The 23,672-nt window shown below is 35.8% G+C and overlaps 1 protein-coding gene across 2 annotated transcripts; it reads right to left on the bottom strand.

Annotated features, from left to right (window-relative positions):
- Nucleotides 1–312: 312 nt before the first annotated feature.
- On the bottom strand, nt 313–23,672 carry LOC145770846 (FYVE, RhoGEF and PH domain-containing protein 2-like). Of its 2 annotated transcripts, none has more exons than XM_082582581.1 (16): nt 23,529–23,672; nt 21,797–21,898; nt 19,075–19,223; nt 17,648–17,837; nt 17,349–17,513; nt 16,112–16,282; nt 15,363–15,464; nt 9,579–9,727; nt 7,920–8,109; nt 7,111–7,275; nt 6,125–6,274; nt 5,022–5,203; nt 3,467–3,809; nt 2,934–3,080; nt 2,424–2,558; nt 313–2,092 (listed from the first exon to the last, which is right to left on the bottom strand). In XM_082582581.1, exons 1-16 carry the CDS (start codon nt 23,649–23,651, stop codon nt 1,847–1,849), a joined length of 2,709 nt encoding a protein of 902 aa, XP_082438707.1. In that variant the 5' UTR covers nt 23,652–23,672; the 3' UTR covers nt 313–1,846. The 2 variants fall into 2 exon arrangements, with proteins under 2 accessions (XP_082438707.1, XP_082438708.1); XM_082582582.1 differs by having other exon boundaries at nt 3,467–3,689.

The following is a 23,672-nucleotide window of genomic DNA, read 5'->3' as shown; positions in this document are numbered from 1 at the left end:
TAGCGGACGGTATATGGACCAATGTGCCCACGATCTTGCCTAAGCTATCCACACTATCATATTATAGACCGTCTGGCAAGACGACTACACTCCTGGACTAGTGTGGCGAGTGGTGATCACAACACGAGGATTTGAGATCTTGAGCAGCCTGCTGTAACTGAACAACGACTGCAGCAATATATATTGCTCGCATCCTAACACCTCCATCTGACAGAAAATAATTGTCGAGGGTGAAACTTTAATCGCCTCACTTATTCCAGACCATGTAAATAGAAACACGGCCAAAACCGGTAACGGAAAGCATGACCGTCATGAAAAAAAGCAACTGAAGCCTCCTGCTCCAGGCTGGAATTTAAATGTTTAATAAGTACAAGTAACACAAAGAAAAAAAAACATAATTTAAACGCAATAAATCCTACATTGAGAATTACATCATTTGAGGGAAAACAACATCTGTGTTCCAGCACTTTTTAAAATTATTCAATAATCTCCCACCTTTGAGAAAGATTGGTTCTTAAACAGCACCAAGTTTTCAACTTTCAGTGGCGTTAAAAAAGCGTTTGTTAAGAAATCTCACTTTTAAATGTTTTCCTGTTTTCAGTTCAGTTGTTTTTATTTCTGACCATCACAGAAAAAACAATACACGTCAACATAGCAAAGGTCGAGAAAAAGGTAGAAGCGACAAAACGCGAACGTTAAAACGTGCTTGTGGCCGAAGTAAGTTATTAAGTTGAAAGAAAGTTGGCACGGTTGCCTCGACCTTATTTTGTAGTTTGCAAAAGCAGGTGTTGATCAACTTGCCACAACTATAGTTTCCAAAAGGAAACTAAGCGATGCCTTCAACCTTATTTTTACAACTGTTTCAATATTGCTTACTCAATGCTCTGGTGGTTTATCAATCAAGTTTTCCTAAGTAGACAACCCGGCAGAGTCGTTGTCGAAGAAAATTCTTTAACTCTGGCTTCTTCATCAAATGCAAACTCCACAGTCTTCCAAAACCACAAAACAACATTGCATAAACGCTCATTTCAGCAGAAACAACTGCCGACAACTGAGATCGGTCATATATTTTGTCAAGCTGTTTGCTGTCAATTCTTGCTACAATCGGCTGCTGAGAAACTAGGGATATTGTGAGAAACATATACTAGAGGTACATACACCTAGATCAACATTTACTAGATGTATCACGTACCCCGTGGTGCAAATTCTTTTGTAGTCATGCAGTTACCTTTTCTTGATGTAATTTGTTTTCCGTCTACCTGTATTTTTTCCACACTATTGCTTTAAATCGCTTCGTGTTTCTTGATTCTTATAGTCAGTAGTTAGTTACCTTCAAGAAGTTGAAATTTATTGCATTTTTATAAATATTTTCAGATTCCTAGTGAGGGCTTAAGTTAGGCTGAAAACGTTGGACTGTTAAACTATGGACACGAGTGGACGGTCTGCGTGTCTAGATGATGAAACCAAAGACTGGCTTTTCTCTAGTAGCTTTTCAGTGTAGTCCGGGAACATCGTGAAGCTGGGGTGGTCAAAGGATAGACCCTCGGCCCCAGAGGCTCACACGACGACGAACTATTTCGTTGAATAAAAGTTAGACCACCTATTGCCATCTCCCTTCTTTGTTTACCATCCTGATAGCTATACTCTTATTTCAGTTTTATCTCAAACACCTCCATAAGGTTACTAGCGAGTAGCGATCGAATTAGATGATATTAGTGATTTGAAAACACCCAGGCGTTAACGGATTAATCAATCGTAAGTCACAATAAAAAATTATAATGAAATCATTTTAAAAATACACGAAACAAGACACCGATTGTTGGTAATCAGAACAGAAACATGTTCGCTACGTTTTACTCGGAACATCCTCTTCAACATTTTCTTCATGGGAAGAAGTATCTCTTTCTTCATGTCCCATGATTATTTGCGTAATGAGTTCAGTCCACTTTATTGCAACTTCTTCTTCGTCCGTTGCCAAGACGTTCAAGCTCCCAACGGAATCGTAAATCTTGATGAAATATTTGTAATCTCCCTCCGTTCCCAGAGTCACCTGACTTCCAGGTAAGTTGACAATCAGATGGGCTTTTATGTCCTTTGCAAACATATTATTGATGATGTAAACTTGATGACCTCTTAGAGTTTTTCATAAATCCTGATTTCTTATAATAATTTCTTAGTAGCCTACAGCATAATGTAAGCTTTAGCTGGGTTAGATCATGTCGGCCATGGTACATTTGGAAACGCAACTTTAGGTCTTCGCCTCTATAGACAATGCAAAAGAAAGAGGCCAATTGGTACCAATCTTCATTTAAATATCTTACTTTTTAACCTAACATTTTACAATGAAATTTAAGCCTTTACCGTACACATGACAAACATCAAGCACTGAGCATACAAGTGATTAACACAGAAAAACTATTTACCCGCCGGGCTTTGTAGCAATATATGAGAGGTTCATCAGAAGGAATAATGCACCAAAGATTTATCCAGGACTTATCTTCTGCATAGTGAAATGTGTCCGCCAATATATTATCTCCATATAAACCTATGCCATCGCTCTGTAAAAGAAAAAAACGTTTTTTTAAACTATTTCAATAATTTGGTAAAGTATACAGTAGACATTGGCTAAAATGATGTGCTCGTATAATGGACTAGTGATACATAACGCTAGGTACACTTTGTACAAAATCAATTTTTAAAATATTGTCATAATTATGACTACAGGTGTTGTCTTTGTTGATGAAGGAATTTCTAATTCAACAAGAAGATAATAAATACGTACCTGTGACGTACGTGAAGCAGTTGTGCAAGAATATGTTCTAGTCATAAATTAATTATCGAATCAAAATTGTAACAAGTCTGCGCCAGACTCTTGCAATCGATAACCTCACCACTGGATAATTTACTGTTTCTTATAATTACTGTCTAATTACCTGTGTATTTTCTTCAAATTCATCAGAAGAGTTGCTTTCTTCTTCTTTCGAGAGAATGGAAAAACAGACGTCGCATACTTTGGACAATGAGGAGGTGGAATCATAAAGTAACGCTATTTTATTGTTTGAGCAACCGGAACAGACAACCTTCAAATAAATAAGTTATTATGTACAGACAAACAACCATCCATAGAAAAACTGAAGTCCAAGAAAAAGTTCCTGCCATATGTTGAGGTACAAGTACCCACTTATCACGTGGTCTACTTCTTCGTACCACGTTCAATAATATGAACTATGAGTAATTGTGACAATTAGTATAATAAAGCACAAAGCCACAATTTGGAATAGATTTCGGAAAAGAATATGAAACAACATAATGACAAAAACGATGTAGACCAACAGCAGCATGTTTAAGTAGCTATACATCGGTTGTTATGTCCCATTAGCATCGTCTTGCTGGGCACCCAGCTCTGGGCTTGTCTATAATTTTCGTCTTTCTTCTGCTGCAGTCCATCACATCAATTCTGACTCACCCATCCGCATGCTCGACAGTGATGACGTCTACGGAAGAAATGGAAGTCTGCTGAACATCTCATGCACATTGTGGCGTCTTGATATTTAATCCAATGAGGAGCTCTAGTCCCTAACTCTTTCTCACTTAAAGTGATGAAGTTTGGATTCTGAATGACAGGAACTTCGAGAAGGTTGGTTTCTTGATTTGTGAAGTTTTGTAAATCAACACTGGTTCGAGAAAATCTAAAGAATTTGGAAGATGAAGATACATTGCTCATTCTTCTGAACGAGTTTTCGTTTTCAATTCTTTTTTTGATAGCCTTGTTGATTGCATTCAGCCAGTCGTCTTTTTCTTCTTGAGTACTGCCAATAGATTTCAATAAGTGAAATATTTTGTCTAAGCCCGTGGCGCCCTCAAAAATAAAAAGACTCAAAATTTTTGTTCAAAACTGGTACAACCAACACAGAATATTTAGTGGTAAAATTTGTTGCAAATATGCAGCATTGGGTTATAGAGGGTGAATTAAGTGTACTTTTTTGTTTCATTTTTTTTTTTACAAAATTTTAATATACCCTTCAAACTCATGTGTTTCCCAAGATTTTTTGTTACATATATGCAACGTAGGGCGCTACATCCAAATCAATCAAACAATTTTTTTCTTTAAACGATTTGAAAAAACATTTCCTGCTGAAGTTACAGAACAAAATGGACACACTTTATAAAAAATTAAAGCCATTTTTGTGACCTGGGAGTGCAGCTTACACCTTTCTTTTACCGAAACCAACGCAAAACATTTCCAAAGTATTTTGCTTCATATCTATAAATACAGAATATCGATGCATCGCATTGATGGAAGATTAAAGCACAACAACGCAAATAAAAAACAGGTCAAGTATGAAATTACACAATGATTAGGTTTGATTAAATACAATGTGGCTATACAATTGGTACATTGAGAGGCAAACAAGAGGCAAAACTCACAAATTAAGATGTAGGCCTACTATTTAGAATGGAAACCACCATAAAAACTCTACGATTAAAACAAGAAAATTGAAGTATTTTAGCAACATGATTCGCAATAATTCTATTCAAATACAACTACAAGGAGGAAAAAAGAATGGAAAACGAAAAATTTGCAGATCACCAAGAGTTTGGACTTGGATCACCGAGAGATATCAAAGACTGGAAAGGATTTGATTACAAAACCGTAATAGAAAAATCTCACAACACAGAAATTAGGCCCGTCATAGCCTCCAACACTCGACGAGAGGAAGGAACTTACTGATGAATGAAAAAAATCAAATTTAAATATTTGAAATTCAAATATGTTGTAACAAGAACAGATGACCAGGTGACACTTCTAAATGTACCGTATTGAGTTTCGCAAAATGAAAGGCAAATTATTGTTATCGATCATTGCATTGTTTCAAATCAATCAGAATACATTTTTGTTTTTGAAAATTCAAGATGATTGTTGATTTAAGGATTTTACTTCGAATGTTTGTTGACGTTCACTAAACAACATCACTAATGACGTCATCATTTTGTGATGACGTAAGACATCAGCATCTTACCTACAAGAGAACTCGATGGACTTCTGGACACCGTGAACGCAGAAGACGTTGGGATGAAATTCATTGTCGATGGAAGCTGTTGTCATGCCAACCAAGTCGATCCTCTCCATAATTTTGTGGTTCTTACCTTGGAGTTTCTGAAAAGCGTCACATTCCTTGCAGAAGAGAAGCATGTCGCTGAACTGAAATACAAATGTTGACATTTCCTAAACATGATCGGTCCCAGAATTGCAATGTGACTACTTTCTTACCATACTTGCCGTTATTTTGCTGCCATCAGCCAATTCGAGTGCTGTCTTCAATCCGTTTTAGTTTTATTAGTACGAGCAGATGGGAGCAGCTGACTAGATGACCAAATGGTCTTTCGCTGCTTTTGACTAACCAGATTGAATTATTCAACATTGAAGTGCTTATGCGTTCCCCTATGTTCATGGATTATTATGTTGTTGTGATGTAAGCTTATTGTGTACCGTACTGTTGTAGAATCTTATTGGCAAATAAAGTTATTCTTTCTAGTTAAAATGCAAAAACTAAATCCATACCCAGCAAAAGTTTTGATAACTGTGTTTTTATCTTCAGTATTGATGGACCGTTTACTTTACAGGTCATCATCAGTCGTCATCTTCGCCTGCGGCAGATTGCGCATCAACATGGGTTATTTGCTTCCAAGAGTGGCGATTTTGAGCCAACTCGCCCAGTGTCGCCAAGTTGAGTCCGGTCCATGATTGAATGTTGTCTTGCCATCGTTTTGGTTGTCTGCCCCGTTTTCTTTTTCCTTCTACTTTGCTGATTCCGAATTGTGATCTTTTAGTGTGGCCGAACAGTTTTAAAACTTTTGATTGTATTATTGCTGCAATTGGATGTAGTTTTGTCAAAGTTAAAAGACCTTCTATTTTCGTGTGATCAAGTAACCTTTTGTTGGTCATGCTTCTCATGATGTGATTTTGGAAGGTAGTGAGTTTTTTCATTGTTGATGATGTCCAATTTACGCATTCTAGACTGTACAGCACGTCTGGTAAAACGTAGGTGTTGAAAATTTTTGCTTTTATGAAAAGTTGTCTATTTAAACTTTAGAAATATGGTTTAGTCATCCAATCACTTACGAGATAAAGGTATCTGTTGTACTCTTTGCCGTCTCTAGCGGCCACTTTAGTAACAGTCCCTTCTTTTATCAACGTTCTTTTCATGTCGTCAGTGTCAAAATCATTGCATGCCAGATTGTTGTAAACCTTCACAAGGTTTAAGGATTTTTCCTGAAACATTATAGAATTTGTTTTTGAGAATTTTCAAAATATGGAACAAAAAATATCACGACACTATGTTGTATATTCGATCTATCACAATATTTGATGTTATAATTTGTGATCCACATAATTATTTTGTGACACCAATCATGTAGGCTTTCATCTGGACATCGTTAGAACTTTTATGTACTGTATATACTTATTGCATCTAACAAAGCCTAAGTGTTATCTGATGAAGAGCAACTTCAACGTAATCTAAAGGCATTTCATTGTTTGTATATTCAATGTTTAAATCTTAAGAAACAAGTTTTGTAAGTTGTATTCAGAGACGCTTAGAAAGTTGGGGTTCTCTCAATTACACTTTAGTTACACTCATAACTACACTTTAGCTCCACTTACAACTACACTTTAGTTACACTCACGATTACACTTCAGACAGCCATGTTTGATTAAAGAATACGAACAGAATATTGGAAGTATTTCTTAAGCAACCAAATGACAATCCATATACATTAGGCAACGATCGAATGCCACAAGACCACAAATCAATTATTGCTGATGATGTTTGAAGTCTTGTATAAAATTAATTGGCATGGCCAATTGACAACTGGCGTCGCCAACAGTTATAATTTACAAAGCGAACGTTTGCGTCTTGTCACGCACTATACAAGTGCGTACGCTGTAGTTGTGCACTGTGCAGTAGTAGTAGGTCTAAAAACAATGTTTCATTACTACGCTTGTGATATTGTGCAATTATTATAATTGTGAATTTTAATTAAGCATTATTTGATTCTCGTAGTCAAGGACATCATGACATTAATTGGAGATACTTATCACATTCTTACTGTGGCCTTCATAAACTCGTTTGAATGGTTGGCAGCCATGATGATCAGTTGCAGAGCAGTGTCTATGTCATCCCGCATTGGCGAAGCTTCTGGAAGCTTCTTAGCAAAATCCTTCAGCAACATTTCGTACCGAGGGATCCTTTGTACAGGCACCAGCATATGTTCCTGAATGAGTATGGCCCTAATGAATTTTCATCGTATCACTTCACTTGGGTAACAGAAGCCTAACAACTGCTTGTAGAGAGCATACAGTATGATAAGCACTAAGCAATCACTTTATTGGTTAGAGTTCTCAATAGCTTAGAGTGGTTAGAATTTTTGTGTTGGAATTCCAAATCGATAGACGTGGCTTTGGTTCTTTATCTGGTCAAATCAAACACTTTTTTAACAAACACTTTTTGGTATTGACAAGAGTTTGCTGAAAAGATTTAGAATCTTCTGCACAAAATCCCTCATCAACATGTCGCGACAGAGTCCTTTGCATGAGTATCAGAAATAGTTTAACCCAATGGAGTAGATCCAGCGCTTTGTGAACGTACAGTATTATTAAATATAGGAAGTTTCTGCTAGAAAAAGTATTATGCTTGCTTAAAACATCTGCATCATTTTGTATATGAATGTGAAAAATATTTTGATGTTGCTATGAACAGCTTTTCCACAAATTCATAAATTTATAATCAGCTTGTCAGTTTACGTTGTGACATTTTTCACAATAAACGTATCTAAAATTATAAGTTATTTAGAAGGACATTGCAATTAAAGCTATTTTAGTCCACTTGTAAAATTAAAGAAAATTCTTTTTTTTTCACCTGCAATGGTAAACTTTTGCATTCTGGGAGTTCCTGGATTTCTTTGATCACTTTGGAAAATTCTGTTGACTTTTCCAGCCAAGTGTTAATGATTTCTCTGGACTTGTCTAAGTTCTTCACGTACAAACCGTACATCTTCAGGAAAGGTGCAGCAAGAATCATGATATCTCCGATTTGAGGGTTCGAATCCCTGAGTGAGCATTAATTAAATTATTATTAATTTTTTTCCAGTAACTTCATTAAACCTTATTGGCTCCCGAGCCATGAGCAACAAGGTGATGAGAAAGCTGGTTGATCATAAAAAAAAATAACCAGGAAGAAGCGATAAGACTAAAAGAGAAGCAATAAGCAAGTGCACCATTCAGGAAAGTTGTTGAAATTTTATATTTTTTCTCTACTTGTGTAGATACAATCGACCTGTTTAAGTCTGATGCTGCGGGTTTGTTGTGGCAGTAGCGGTTTGTCACAAACTTTCGGAACATAGTTCCGTAGTCATGTGCAATGACGAGTGGTGTTGGACATGACTAGAGAACTGTGTTGTGAAAGCTAAAGACAACCCGCTACTGCCACAGCGAACACGCAGCATCAGGCAAAAACAGTTTATTTCAGTTTACATCAGTGAAATAAACAACGATAGTGCTGCTAAAGCGAAGCTTAATGTGTAGCATTTTAGTCTTTAACTTGTCTTATTCGCAAGTTGTCTGCATTCATTGGTAGACCAACTTTTAAATCACAAACCGATTCAACAGATGGTTAAAAATGTTCTTTTTGTTTGTGCATTAATATTTCATTTATTCTTAAATTTTAGTTGCACCTTTGGTTGCGGTAGACTTTAAATTTTCAAACATTTTAACCCTATTTGTACTGACGGGTTCCGTCCATACCTAAAACTTTCATCGATTACATAAAAGCTATTGGCTCAATTTTACTGAAGTTTTATGACTTTTTCTAAAAGATATTCATCTTTAATTTAGAAAGAGAATGACGTTTTTGTGTAGTATAGTTTTTTTTAGTTATCAGCAGTTTTTGACACCTTACTCCCAAAATTGTCTGCAAAGCTAGTAAAAAATTAATCAGCGTGAAATTGAAAAGGGGTTAACCCCACCGCTGGATTTGGCGTCAGCAGTTTTTGGAAGAAAGTAGGTCATGTCAAGAAATTATGCCTGGACCGTGCGTGCCTTTAGCAAAGAGATTAGAAATTTCAAGGAGATTATGGCGAAGACATCAGACAAATTAAAAAAAAAACTACGTTTACCAAAAAACAATAGCAAAAAACTGGCAGAATGTGTGTCCACTTAAAATTTTAGCCAGTTTATCAATAATTTTGCCCTAGCTTTGCGAAAAAACCGACCTTGTAACGTTTTATCATCAACGTTATTAGAAAATGAAAGGGTGGATGGAATAAATCCACACATCAGGCCATTAGCTGCCAAAAATAGCTTGGTCCGAATAGGGTTAAGTTTGTCGTAATCTTTTAGTCTATGTGCTGTTCCAGAGATGGAGACAAAGTTTCAAAGTATAGGCTCCCTCTCCCAGGTATTCTCATGTCGACATAGTTAATTACACTTTGATGCAGATTAGCAACACAATCAAACAACTGGATTCATTTTGTGACGTAGATTATTGCTACCGTCAAAAGTAAAAAATAATGTTTCTCACCATTCGTCAATCCTCTCTTTCAGTCGAGGGAGTAAACAGTTGCTATGGAAGAGATAGATGGCGGAAAGATGTTGGAAGATTGTATCTATCACCGTTTTGGGAACTTTCTCGCTTTCGTCCGATAAACGAAGAAGTCGTTGGTAAAACACCTAACGAAACATGATATATCACATAGGGTGGTCATTAAATACCGAAAAAAAAAACTTTTACAGGTTATTCATTCATAGCTTGTCACGCCAGTCCAGTGCCGAAGCCAGTTTTTTGGTTTTAGTTGCTGACATTGTACGGACTTCACATGCAAGTCTCCCGTAACATTTTTCTGGTCTTGGTTTTATCAGCATTTACAACATGACACAGCATATATGACGTGATACAGCATATATAGCATGATGGAGCATATATAACATGATACAGCATATAATATAACATGATTAAATGGCTGTTGTGATTAAAAAAAATTCAAGTGAATATTTCCATGAAAAATCCGATGTTATTGTAGGCAAAATTATTTACAAAACCAATGTAGGCTATTTCTATCGTGGGAGGAAAGGTTTGATAGGCTTGGCCCATTATAAACATGTTATTGTCACTTGCCAGGGACTTCAGCCTTCAGAAATATTCATGTGCTATAAGAAAGAGCAAAAAGCCTGTGAAAGTTTTGAAATGGATTTTAAGTAGATATAGTTAGATTTATTTTATTTGTTAGTTTAGCCAACTTAATACAAAATTCGAAAATAAAACTTCGTGAATGAACTTTTTAATCTTCCTTTGAATTTACTAATGATCCAAGTGGATGCATGCTGCGATCAGTACTAATCAAAGAAGTAGAGAGTAGGCTATAGCATTAAATTGATAAATTCAAGTGTATTTTGAAGCTTTCGCCAAAGAGGTGTGGCTTTGTTAGTGACTACATATCTATCATATCAAAGAAAGTTTATAGTTTTACTTTTCTAAGAATGATACGTGTGGGCTACGAAGGCATGTTGGTGTGGCAAAAGTTGTAAAATACCGCATGTTTGTTTCCTTTTAACATTCACACCAGAAATTCTATTCTTGGTGTGATTGATAAAAGAAAACAAGCATGCGCCATTTTTCATGCGACGTTTTTGTATGCTGAAAACAGTTTTGTATGTTCGGTGTATATCTCGCCTCACTGTGGAAACTATTCTATTTTTTTAATGCAAATATTTTATTCTGAAGAAGGGGGCGTTTTTCTTGGCTATCATCAAAGGCTGAGTACTCACTAGTAAATTGCTATGTGTCTTATCGCTGTCAATTCTTGCTACAATTGGCTGCCAAGAAACAGAAAGATTTTATTTGTTAAGTTACCTTATATACGTTATTAATTTTGGTAGCAAGCTAATAGATGCTATAGCGCAATTAATTAAAAAGATTTTGAATTTTATTCGGTTTTAATTTTGTAGTAAAGCTTTGGTAGAGAGTTTGCTTTGTTGAACCATGGATAAATAAAATAAAGTAAACTATACAGTAACTGCACAGTTACAGTTATAGTGCAAAGTCAAATTTATCTTTCAATTTTCATTTTATGTATATTGCAGATATGTAATTCCTGATGAGGACACACGTACGTGTCGAAAACGTTAGAGTTTATTTTTAATTATGTTATATTTGTGTATGTAATACATCATGTTAAACCCGCTGAAGTTACTTTGTTTTATTTCTCTAATTTTGTAGTAATTGGCATATAACAGCTCTTTTCCTGCAGTCCTCCGTATCACTCTGTCAGCAGCATCTTCCTCTTTCACTTCCACTATTTCCAAATCTTCTGTCACAAAATCTTTTCATCTTCTTTTCGGACTTTTGCGCTTGCTTTAACCAACTTCCAATTGTTTTATGTTTCTTCCAGCATGATCTTCGCCTCTCCTGACGACGTGGCATCTTAGAACTATTCACGACGGCATCAAAATAAATAACAACAAATAGAAAGAAATCCCAATATTTCAACACATCACAGTCTATCTTAGTTGCTTTGCCTCTTTTTCAAAAGTTTAAAGTTCAGTAATCCCTTACTTCAAGTTTTTTATTCCTGACAGGGTTGGAAGTCGTCAAAAAACAATGACTATTTCACTATTCGATAGTGCCCAAAAAAAACAATGACTATTTCACTATTCGATAGTGCCCAAAAAAGCAATGACTAATTCATTATTCGATAGTGCCCAAAAAAAACAATGACTATTTCACTATTCGATAGTGCCCAAAAAAGCAATGACTAATTCATTATTCGATAGTGCCCAAAAAAAGCAACGACTTTCCGTTATCGATTCTTAAATAAAAGCAATGAATAGCAATTACTAAAAATAGACAGTCCAAAAAACAAGCCCAAAAACAAGCAACCCGCAAACTCAAAAAAAAAAAAAAAAACTCGAAAAAAACAAGCCCAAACTCGCGGGGAAAACGCAAGGTGGCCACACTGTTAAAGACTCTCACAGGCATGGTTTTTCTGAATTGTGTTGCCGCAAAATAGTCCTTAAACCTTTAAAGTTCGAAAACCGGAAGGGTACTAGGTCGGATAATAATCCAAAAACTAAATCTCGTAAATTCGTTTTGACGACGAAGTAAGTGAATAACAAAAATGATTTAGCAGTTCCCTTAAATATCGATTAGTGGAAAACGAATAATGATTTCGTTGCTTGCATAAAAAGCAGTGAATAACGCGCATTCGATATTTATTTTTAAAAGGAATGGGTATGAGCATTCTGTATTGAGAAAGCCACAAATAACGCTATCGAATAGTGACAACTAGTGGTTACTTCCAACCCTGATTCTTGAACAACAAAGCGAAAATGGTAGTAAGAGGTAGGGTGTGGAAGATTAAGTTACATTCGTTTGTAGATGTCTTCCGCAGTGATTTTTATAATCTGACTTAATCCTACGTACTTTTTTAACTTTGAACTGGGTTTATCATATTTGATGATGCACAAATTTAAACAAGTTTATCTCGGTCGCTTTGAACATTTTTTGCCTGTCAAACACATGTTTTATGGTATAAATTTAAGATACATCCAAAGCACATTGCTGCAGTCGCTTTTTGGGAAAGGAGCAAAATAATAAACAGTATAAAAACAGCAAGATTTGTTGCATTTTATGACACCAAATGCCATTTTTCGGTTAAACAATAACATCTATGAAAAGGAAAAAGAGTAGGGTTGCCAGATGTTCACTATTTTAGTAAACAAATCACTATTTTAAGAAAATGTTCACTGTAAATTATTTTGCTAATAGTGATAGTGAACATGTTCACTATTTTGACAATTAATTTTTGTCTACAATTCTGTCAATATATTTTAGCCAATAGCCATGGATTAACCAGTGACTATACACTTCTGCTGCTTAGAAAGTAAAAGCACATGAGTCTGGTGCTTTGAGGAAAAACCCCTAATATGCTACCCCAGTGTAATTTCGCCAATGCCAGGCTTGGCCAGCACGAAGTCCAACAGTGGAGTGTACACTGTACAGCCTAGGTAGCTGACAAACTGAAAGCCACTAGCCTGAGCAACTAACAGCCTAGAAGTTTGGCCATTTAACTGTTTGTTTATAGACTGTGTAGGCCAGCTATGTGTGATGTGGCTAATAAGTTAAGAATTAAGATCATCGCTGGAAAAGTGGACTAACTTCTTTCAGAAAGAAACTGCACCTAAATTGTTAAAATTTGTCCAGACTACAATGTCTATCCATGTATTTAATGCCAATGTTGAGAGAATTTTCAGTGTTATAGGTAACATATGGACAGATGAGCGCAGTGGCGTAGCCAGGGGGGGGGGTATTTTGGGGGTTACAACCCCCCCCCCTTTGTCACGCGTGTGACATATTGAGAATGATGCTTTCAGTCTCTATGCCTCAAAACAAAGTTTGCCTAATTTTAAACGAAACTGCATTAAAAGAGCGAGTTTTGCCAATACCAAACATTTAAATATCTCAGCTGGGAATTAGCAACAAGAAAACATAGAGACATAGCTCTATTACCGAAAAATGCCCAAGAAATAATGATCTTATCCTTTTGCTATGCCACCAGACAGCACCATTTTACAGGAATATTTATACCCACATTTTTGTTGAAAATGCTCTCAGAATGCACCAAATTTAAAGTCATTTTTCAAAATTTTCTGGGGGAGGCCCCCCAGACCCCCCGCCACTGGGTGTCGCCTTTGGTGAAGACGCCGTCGGGCTTTTCTTATTACTCCACCCCCTTTCACAATTCCTGGATACGCCACTGCTTTGAGAACTTTGAGGATGCGGTCGCGCGCTTTCAAAATGTTCACTATTTTGAGGAAAAATATATGGCAACCCTAAAAAAGAGCCCAGAGTTATTTTGTAACACGCTTCTAGAAAACGGTACAGTTTATTAACAATACCCTCTCTTTCTACACAATTTTTTCCAACGATCTGATGTTCTTTAACTAGCTTTTCTTTTACTTCAAAAACATATGGAAATCCCCACAAGACATTACTGTGAAATTCTACTGAAGCGTTAAAATTCCTTTCATTATCTCAACAGCCATCTTCTTTCTTTTTTTTGTTTAATGACTCTGCATAAGTGAAAAAACCTGCTTGACATTTGCGTTGTGTGGCGCCACAGTAAAAAAGAAAAAGTGGACGATCTTAAGTTGTTCTGAGTGACATTCAAGGTGTTTTGACTGTTGAAAGTGCTTGCACCACTTCTAATGCGTTGGAAAAGCTAATTTTTTTTAGCGAATGGATTTCGCGGCCAATCTGTACCGGTAACAACTCAACTCACTATTGTTTCACGCTCTTTGTAATGTATAAGAATATATTTCCTCATAAGCATTGTTCACTCTTTAATTGTTCTTAAACCGAAGAGCATTCGCTGTACCACTATCTTACATAAAAGCAAATGCGAACTAAAAACATGGGAATGGCAATGCAATAATTGTGACTCCTCAATGAAGCGCAGTGTAAAGCACAACAAAAGTGACATAGTGTAATAAATGAAATTCAACTGAAACTTATGCATAGACGCAAAACAAAAAACGGTACATTTAAAATATAATAGTCACAATAACGCAGCTACCAGACAATGTTGCTGCGGAGAATTGCCAATCAATAAACTGCGAATGGCACCTTGAAATGCGAAGATTTGACAAAAGCGTCAGAATTGCAGAGAGCAATCATGTAACAAAGAGATTAGCGAAGTTTTGCATCAAAGATCAAAATAATTGAATGGTGCGCGCTGTAGCATAACGAGGCAAACCATGCAAGATACACGAGGCATCTTTGTATGCAACACGCAAATGATTGATGGAGGCACTAGATAAGTAACACCAAAGTTGACATGCACAAAAAGAACAACATGCACCTGCAACCACAGGTTTTTGACAGAAATTGAGTTCGAAAAGTTAACTCATCTCCAACACAATAAAGATGTCTTGTTTGTCTGTTTATGTCATAATCGTCTTTTAATGTCGAGTTGATATGAACACCCAAATAATATCTTTTCTTTAATATCAGTAAGTTTATTCTAGATCATGAGTTTAGGCGGAGATGGTAACTTACAATTACGAAGGGCGAAAAGCACTCCAGCAGATTTTGTTGCATTTAAACACCATTTTATGCTTGTCGGCAAAATTTTTAAACTTATTACTAAGATTTTTCAGACCATCTACAGCAGGGTACGCAAAAAGCAGAGAATGCCATGTGCAAAAGAATGTGATTCAAATAATTATGACCAATTTTTCTGTCCGTCTAAGCCAATTTTAAACAAACCTATTTTGTGTTACGAAGTTTTATGCTGATTTCATAACTTACCTGGTCGAGGAGATGCAGTACACTGACGTAAGTCTCTTCTGTTGACAATAATTCTTTTGCGATTTTATATAAAGCAGCTTTTGTTTTTTCATCAAGTGATCCCTGAAATGCATTTTAATTGATTCAACGTCTGCTGAGTCGGCCGCATTGCCGAATAGGTGAGAGCCCTGGAATGACCGCTCAAAAGCATGTTGCTGTATCTTTGGTAAGACACTGAAAGACATGCCTGAAGGTGGTCACGAAGATTGGCTTCTTTGCCTTCCTGTCCACTTAACTTAAATTTGCAACCACCGGGCGTAACCCTGGATACAAACAAAAAGATACGACAAACAAAACAATGTCTGCCAACGTGGTCATAATAACAAGACCAACTGTAATAATAAATTTTTTAGTTTATTTTTTTGAAAGTTTTGCGACTGTCGTTTAAACGCCGAAGTATCAGTGAAATATACAGCAGTTTGTTTTGTCAAAATTTATGTATAACCAGAAACGTAGCCACTGGAGAGGAGGCTTTAGAGAGCAATCGTCCCCGAAAATTTTATCTTGCCTCCCAAAAAATATGTTTTAATACTATTCTATACTTGTACAAGTACATGTACAATACAAGTTTTAATAAAATTATAACTCACATTAAAATGACGTTTGCCGCCCCAACAGTTGCTTTTGCTCCCACAACATTTTCTTTCTAACTACGTCACTGTATCAAACCACATTGAAGCGACGTTGAACCAACACGGAAGCAATTTTACCTCAACAATAACTTCATTTCCAAGGTTTTGTTGAACTTGAAAAGGTTTTGGCTTCGGTGGCACTTTTGGTTTCATAGACGGTGTGGCAGGCTTTACAGCCTCATTGTTTCTCCATTCATTGTGATCTTGTTCAATATTGTCTATTCTCACTGGTAGTGTTTGATGGACATGCTATAAAAAGAAGAAAATAACTAAATAGCATTGGAAAAATTTGAATCTCATCATCGTCATCATCCAATAACAAAATACTACCACACATCACAATGATTACTTTCTCGTAAGCCAATCAAAAGCAGCCAGAGCTAGAATTAACCTTTTCGGGTAAATTTACAATCTCTTACATCGTTTCAACGTCGCTAGATAATGAAACGATGGGAAACCTTTTCTGCCTGGAAACAGATCCGATGTTCAATAAAACTTGTTCGGATACACTCGCTAACAATCTACATTTGTTCTGTCACAAACGCAGATATACGAACTCATCTGCTCGATATAATTTCTTTTTGCTTTACAAGTAGGGCTGTTTTTGGCAAGTAATTCAATCCAGCGTAAGGTAATCCGTCAGTAAATAAATCTGACGTGGAGAAACATCGAATCAATGCAAATTCTTCTTATTTGCCCAACCTTTTCTTCGTATGCTTGAGCTGCATTTAAAACTCGACTTTTACAGAAATGTTGGTTTAGATTCCACATACGGAAGTATAGCAATTTACCATTATGTGAATTTAACGTGAATTTAAAGAACTGCGATAGTCATAAAGGAGAGTTTTTTTACGAAAATAAGATTAACTTTTGCCAAGCTATTGCAAACCACGTATAAAACTATGTCATATGGATTGGTGAGGTAAAATTAACCGGTTTACGTAATCAACGTTTGCAAGGTAAGATACTTTGATCCTCATTTTAAAAATTGTAGTCAAACTGCCATGTTTGATTAAAGAATGCGAGCTGAAAGTGGAAGTATTTCTTAAGCAAATAAATAACAATCCATAAACATTTGGCAACGATCGAATGCCACAAGACCACAAATCAATTGTTGCTGATAATGTTTGTGCCATACCACGCACTATACAAGTTCAGGCTGCAGTTGTGCACTGTGCAGCACGATGTTTTATTAGTACAGTTGTGATATTGTGCAATTATTATGATTGTGAATTTTAATTAAGCATTAATTACATTTGATTCTCGTAGTCAAGGACATTATTACATTAATTTGAGATACTTATCACATTTTTACTGTGGCCTCCATAAGCTCGTTTGAATGGTTGGAAGCGATGAATATCACTTGCAGAACAGTTTCTACGTCATCTCGCATTGGAGATGCTTCTGGAAGCTTCTTAGCAAAATCCTTCAGCAACATTTCGTACCGAGGGATCCTTTGTACAGGCACCAGCATATGTTCCTGAATGAGTATGGCCCAAATGAACTTTCATCATATCACTTCACTTGGGTAACAGAAGTTTAACAAATAAAGACATTGCAATTGAATATATTTTAGTCCACCTGGGAATTTAGAGAAAATTATTTTTTATCCACCTGCAAAGGTATACTTTTGCATTCTGGGAGTTCGTGGATTTCTTTGATTACTTTGGAAACTTCTGTTGATTTTTTAAGCCAAGTGTTTACGGTTTCCTGGGACTTGTCTAGATTCTCCGCATACAAGTCGTACATCTTCAGGAAAGGTCCGACCAGAGTCATGATATCTCCGATTTGAGGGTTCGAATCCCTAAGTGAGAATTAATTAAATGATTAATCATTTTTTTCAGGTAACTTCATTAAACCTGCTCCTGTTAACATCGCCTACCGAGCCATGAGCTACAAAATGATGAGAAAGCAGGTTGATGTTAAAAAAAAATTAACTTGAATCAGGAAGAAGTGACAAGACCAAAAGAGAAGCAATTAGCACAAGTGCTCCTTTCAGGAAAGTTGTTGAATTTTTATCTATGCGTGTGTAGATACTAGCGACCTGTTTAAGCCTGATATTGCGGGTTCGCTGGGATAGTGGCGGTTTGTCACGAGTTATCGGAACACAGTTCCCTAGTCATATCCAATGACGAGTGGTGTTGCATATGACTAGAGTAATGTTTTCCGAAAAGTAGAGGAAAACCGTTACAACCACAGCGAACACGCAGCATCAGGATAAAACAGGTCGTTTGACTTTTCATTAGTGAAATAAACAACGATCATGCTGCTCAATGCCTAGCTTAATCTATTATCTTGTCTTATACGCAATTGGTCTGCATTCATTGGAGACCATTGTTGAATCACAGACTGATTCATCATTATCTTAAAAAAATGTTCTTTTTCGTTTAATATTTCATTTATTCTTATCTGCAGATGGGGTGCACTGCACACTGCTTTTGTTTCTTTCTTTTTTTTCGTTTTTCTTTTTTCCTTTTTTTATTTTTGTATTTGATCAGCTTGAGACAGCCAACAACCAAACATCCACAGACCACCATCCACAGCGGTGGGCCTTTTTTTTTTTTTTTGGTTTTTTGATTTTTTGGGCCTGCTGTTTCGGCCTTCTTAGTGCAGTAGGTACTCTGGGTATGGCCACGGAGATTATATACCTCCATGTAACATTTTCCCATTTCTGGAACCTAAGCTACAAAAATGATGCAACTGCCAACCTTGCCAAAGTGCTCAAACTGCAAGCAGTGAGCTTTGCGCAATGCATAGCAAGGTGCCTCCAGCAAAATGCTCAATCGCCTTAGCCAAGAGCAGTTGCATCTTTGGTTACAGCAGACTCTAAATTTTCAAACATTTTCAGTTTGTTGTAGTTTTGTATTCCATGTGCTGTTCTCAAGATGGGGACAAAGCTTCATATTACCCCTCCCCCAGGTATTCTTATGTCGACATAGTCAATTACACTTTGATGCACATTGGCAACACAATCAAACCGCTGGATTTATTTTGTGACGTAGATTATTGCTACCGTCAAAAGTAAAAAATCAGGTCCTCACCATTCGTCAATCCTCTCTTTCAGTCGAGGGAGTAAACAGTTGCTATGGAAGAGATAGATGGCGGAAAGATGTTGGAAGATTGTGTCTATCACCGTTTTGGGCACTTCATCGCTTTCATTCGATAAACGAAGAAGTCGTTTGTAAAACACCTAACGAAACGTAATATATCATAATGGGTGGTTCTTTAGTACCGAAAGAAAAAAAAAACTTTACAGGTTATTCATTCATAGCTTGTCAGGCCATTGTCGAAGCCAGATAAGAGCATTGTAGATGATGTATTGTAGGTTATTGTCGTCACATGGGGGCTAAGGTGCAGTTTAGGAGAATGAGCTTCATCGTAGAGGGAGGAGGAGTTAATCGGCTTGTTTTTAAACCAACTTTAGCCCTTGTTTTAAAAGATAACAGACTTCTGGGAAAAAAATGAAATTTCCTTCCAAAACCCCGATCCCCACTACCTAGAAATAATTTTCGTGTGTTAGTTATTAACATTGTACCGACTTCACTTGCAAGACTGCCGTTAACATTTTTCTGGTTTTGGTTTTATCAGCATATACAACACGACACAGCATCTATTGTATAACGTGATACAGCATATACTGTACAACATGATATAGCATGTATAACATTATACAGCATATATAGCCTAACATGATACAGCATATATAACATGATACAGCATATATAACATGATTAAAGGGCTGTAGTGTATAAAAAAAATCTAGGTGAATATTTCCATAGAAAATCCGACGTCATTGTACAAAAAATTAATTACGGCGCCAAAGTAGGCTATTTCTCTCGTGGGAGAAAAGGTTGCATAGGCTAGGCCAATTATAAACATGTTATCGTCAGGGATTTTAGATTAAAAATAATTTATGTACTATAAGAAAGAGCAAAAGCCGGTGAAAGTTTTGAAATGGATTTTAAGTGGATATGGTTATATTTATTTTATTTGTTAATTGAGCCAGAATAGAAAGTTTGAAATTAAAACTTCGTGAATGAACTTTTCAATCTTCTTTTGAATTAATCAATGATCCAAATGGATGCGTAGTGCGATCAATACTAATAAAAAAGTAGAGAGGAAGCTATCCGCATTACAGTAAATTGATAAAATTAAGTGTGTTGTGAAGCTTTCGCCACACAAATGTGGCTTTGTCAGTCACTACAACAAAGCCTATCTATCATATCAAAGAAAGTTTAAAGTTATACTTTTATAAGAGTGACACGTGTAGGCTACTTAACAAGGCATTGTTGTGTGGTAAAAGCTCTAAAATGGCGCATATTTGTTTCCATTTACCATTCACATCAGAAATTGTATTCATGGTATGAATGGTGAAAGAAACAAGCATGCACCATTTTTCGTGCGACATTTTTGTATGCTGCAGACAGTTTTGTATGTTCGGTGTGAATCTCATCTTACTATGTAAAATATTTTGTTTTTTATTGATAAAGATTTTATTGTGGAGAAGGGGGCGTCTTAATACGAGCTGTTTTCGTACGCGGAAAGTATGTCACGGGCTATGTTAGCCCCGTGCTAATTAATCGCTAATAATGGGAGCTATAAAAATCACAGAGCAAAAATATTTTACAAGATAATAGTCATGTGTATTGTTCGTATAGAAATTAAATTTGTACCCAAAAAATTTATTGAAATACTGTAAAGTGTTTGAGATGGAAAAACTTCAGAAAGTCGGTTTTTATTCTAATTTCTCGAAAATAGCTTTATAGCTGAAATTTTTGAATTATAACATAGAAATAGAGTAATGCTAAACTAAACAAAAAATTACTTTTCCTTAAAAGTATAAGGCGTTTTTTGGCATTTTACATTTCAAAGTAATTGCACTAACATTTATATTGCACTAACATTACCATACATATAACTAGCATTGCACAAAACCTGAGACGAAATGCTTATTGTGAAGGACAGGAAGGTAGAAAAATCACCAGTGTAGGTTTAGAAAATTCGCAAAAAATAAAAACTAAAATTTAAGAAATTTCGCATTTCTAGCATATTTCCTTCTGTGAAATATTTCACTACGAGTGTGGTGGAGTCCTCATAAAATCCGTGTCGCTACAAATAGGGTTAAGTTACCTGAAATACGTTATTATATTTTTGTAGCAAGCTAATAGATGCTATAGTGTACTTAATTAAAAGATTTTTTTTCGATTTTTGACAGAAATTGAGTTCGAAAAGTTAACTCATCTCCAACACAATAAAGATGTCTCATTTGTTTATGTCATAATCATCTTTTTATGTCGAGTTGATATGAACACCCAAAATAATATTTTTTCTTCTAGCTCATGAGTTTAGGCGGAGATGGTAACTTATAATTACGAAGAGCGAAAAGCATTCCAGCAGATTTTGTTGCATTTAAACACCATTTTATGCTTGTCGGCAAAATTTTTTCACTCGTTAGTAAGATTTTTCAGACCATCTACAGCAGGTCTGAAAAATATTTTTGTTGTGATACTGTATGATTCTTTAGCATTTCTTTTATAATGTATTTTTCTTGTAGGCTTGAAAAGTGTTGTTGTAGTGTTAAATGTAGTGTTGTTGCTGAGTTATGTCTGTTTATGATCTACAGCAGGGTACGCAAAAAGCAGAGAATGCCATGCGCAAAAGAATGTGATTCAAATAATTATGACCAATTTTTCTGTCCGTCTAAGCCAATTTTAAACAAACCTATTTTGTGTTACGAAGTTTTATGCTGATTTCATAACTTACCTGGTCGAGGAGATGCAGTACACTGACGTAAGTCTCTTCTGTTGACAATAATTCTTTTGCGATTTTGTGTAAAGCAGCTTTTGTTTTTTCATCAAGTGGTCCCTGAAATGTATTTTAATTGATTCAACGTCTGCTGAGTCGGTCTTAATCTAAATCCTCAACCATTGGGGTGGACCCTGGATACAAACAAAAAGATACGACAAATAAAACAACGTCTGCCAACGTGGTCATGACAATATGAATAACTGTAATAATAAAATTTTTAGTTTATTTGCTGAATTTTTTGTGATTATCGTTTAAACGACGAAGTATTAATGAAATATACAGCAGTTTAACGTCTTGTCAAAATTTTGTCTAACCAGAAACGTAGCAACTGGAGAGGAGGGTTTAGAGGGCAATTGGACACAAAAATTTTATTTTGTACTCCAAAAAAAATATTTTAATGCCATTGTAATCCGGTTTACGTAATCAACGTTTGCAAGGTGAGATACTTTGATCATCGATTTACAAACAGCTCAGTGGACGTGGGGTCTCGCCTTCGATTCTAGTGCTGGCAGATCTGAAATCAATTCTAGGTCAGGTCATACCAAGACTTTAACCTTATCTTAGTACGAGCTGTTTTCGTACGCGGAAAGTACGTCACGGACTATCTTGGCCCAGTGCTAATTAATCGCTAATAACGGGAGCTATGAAAATCACAGAGCCAAATATTTTACAAGATAATAGCCATGTGTATTGTGCCTATAGAAATTAAAATTTTATCCAACAAATTTATTGAAATAAAGTGTTTGAGATGAAAAACCGCCAGAAAGTCGATTTTTATTCTAATTTCTCGAAAATTGCTTCAAAATTGAAATTTTTGCATTATAAAATAGAGTAATTCTAAACTAAACAAAAAATTACTTTTTTTCGTAAGTATAAGGCATTTATGGGCGTTTTTACACTTCAAAGTAATTGCATTAACATTTATATTGCACTAACATTGACATATATATAACTAGTAGGCTATTGCACGAAAATGTCTAGCCACCTGAGACGAAATGCTTATTGTAAAGGACATGAAGGTAGAAAAATGACCAGTGTAGATTTAGAAAATTCGCAAAAAATAAAAACTAAAAGTGAAGAAATTTCGCATTTCTAGCATATTTCCTTCTGTGAAATATTTCACTACGAGTGTTGTGGCGTCCTCATAAAACCCCGTGTCGCTACAGATAGGGTTAAAAGCGGTGGCCTACTGATTGTGTTCTTTATTGCATCACACAGAAAGAATAAGTCTGTATTGATGTGATGACGTCGTAAATCAGATATAAATAATACAAATGAGCCAAGTCGCTAAAAGACCTTAGCTGTTGTGGAGGCACAACAAATAAAACCATAACATTGTTATTATTGCTAACCATGTACTAACTTACGTGTTTTTTGCATGGCTTCAATGCGAGTTATACAGCCTTCACTATCAGTTTTCAATTACCAATCGAAAACCAACGTGTGAATTAAACGGAGGCTGTTTTGAAGATTTATCGTAATAGTTTGTCTACATAACTTTAAAGCGTATTTACTCTATTAAACTTGCAGGAGGGTAAAAGTCAAAAAACCTGTAGAATAAATTAATTCTTAACATTGCAATACAATTTTGCATTTCATACCAAAATTTCTTTATGCAAATTCAACATTACGTCACTGAAGTAAACATTTTTAAAAATGTTGTTTTAAAACTTAACTGTGAACTTACTTCTTCTTTTTGAGTGTCTCCGTTTTTTGTGTGAAAGACTGCATTCACAACTTGAACCAATCTCTTCTTGTATTTTCGAGCTACTGGCTTATCTACATCACACCCTGTTTGATTTGCCGCCATTGTAATTCAAAAGTTGTTATG

This window comes from Aplidium turbinatum, chromosome 5, assembly GCF_918807975.1.
Source record: "Aplidium turbinatum chromosome 5, kaAplTurb1.1, whole genome shotgun sequence".
Taxonomy (NCBI): Eukaryota; Metazoa; Chordata; class Ascidiacea; order Aplousobranchia; family Polyclinidae; genus Aplidium; species Aplidium turbinatum.
Note: the sequence above shows the minus strand (reverse complement) of the source record. Positions and strands in the feature narration are given on the sequence as shown.

What these genes read in the sequence shown, in the direction of transcription:
- LOC145770846 (XM_082582581.1), bottom strand. Translation starts at nt 23,651, where the DNA reads ATGGCGGCAAATCAAACAGGGTGTGATGTAGATAAGCCAGTAGCTCGA. An exon ending in GCAAAAGTTTACCATTGCAG is followed by an intron (nt 7,276 to 7,919) that starts GTGAAAAAAAAA and finishes ATACTCATTCAG; the next exon opens with GAACATATGCTGGTGCCTGT. An exon ending in ACGAGTTTATGAAGGCCACA is followed by an intron (nt 6,275 to 7,110) that starts GTAAGAATGTGA and finishes ATAATGTTTCAG; the next exon opens with GAAAAATCCTTAAACCTTGT.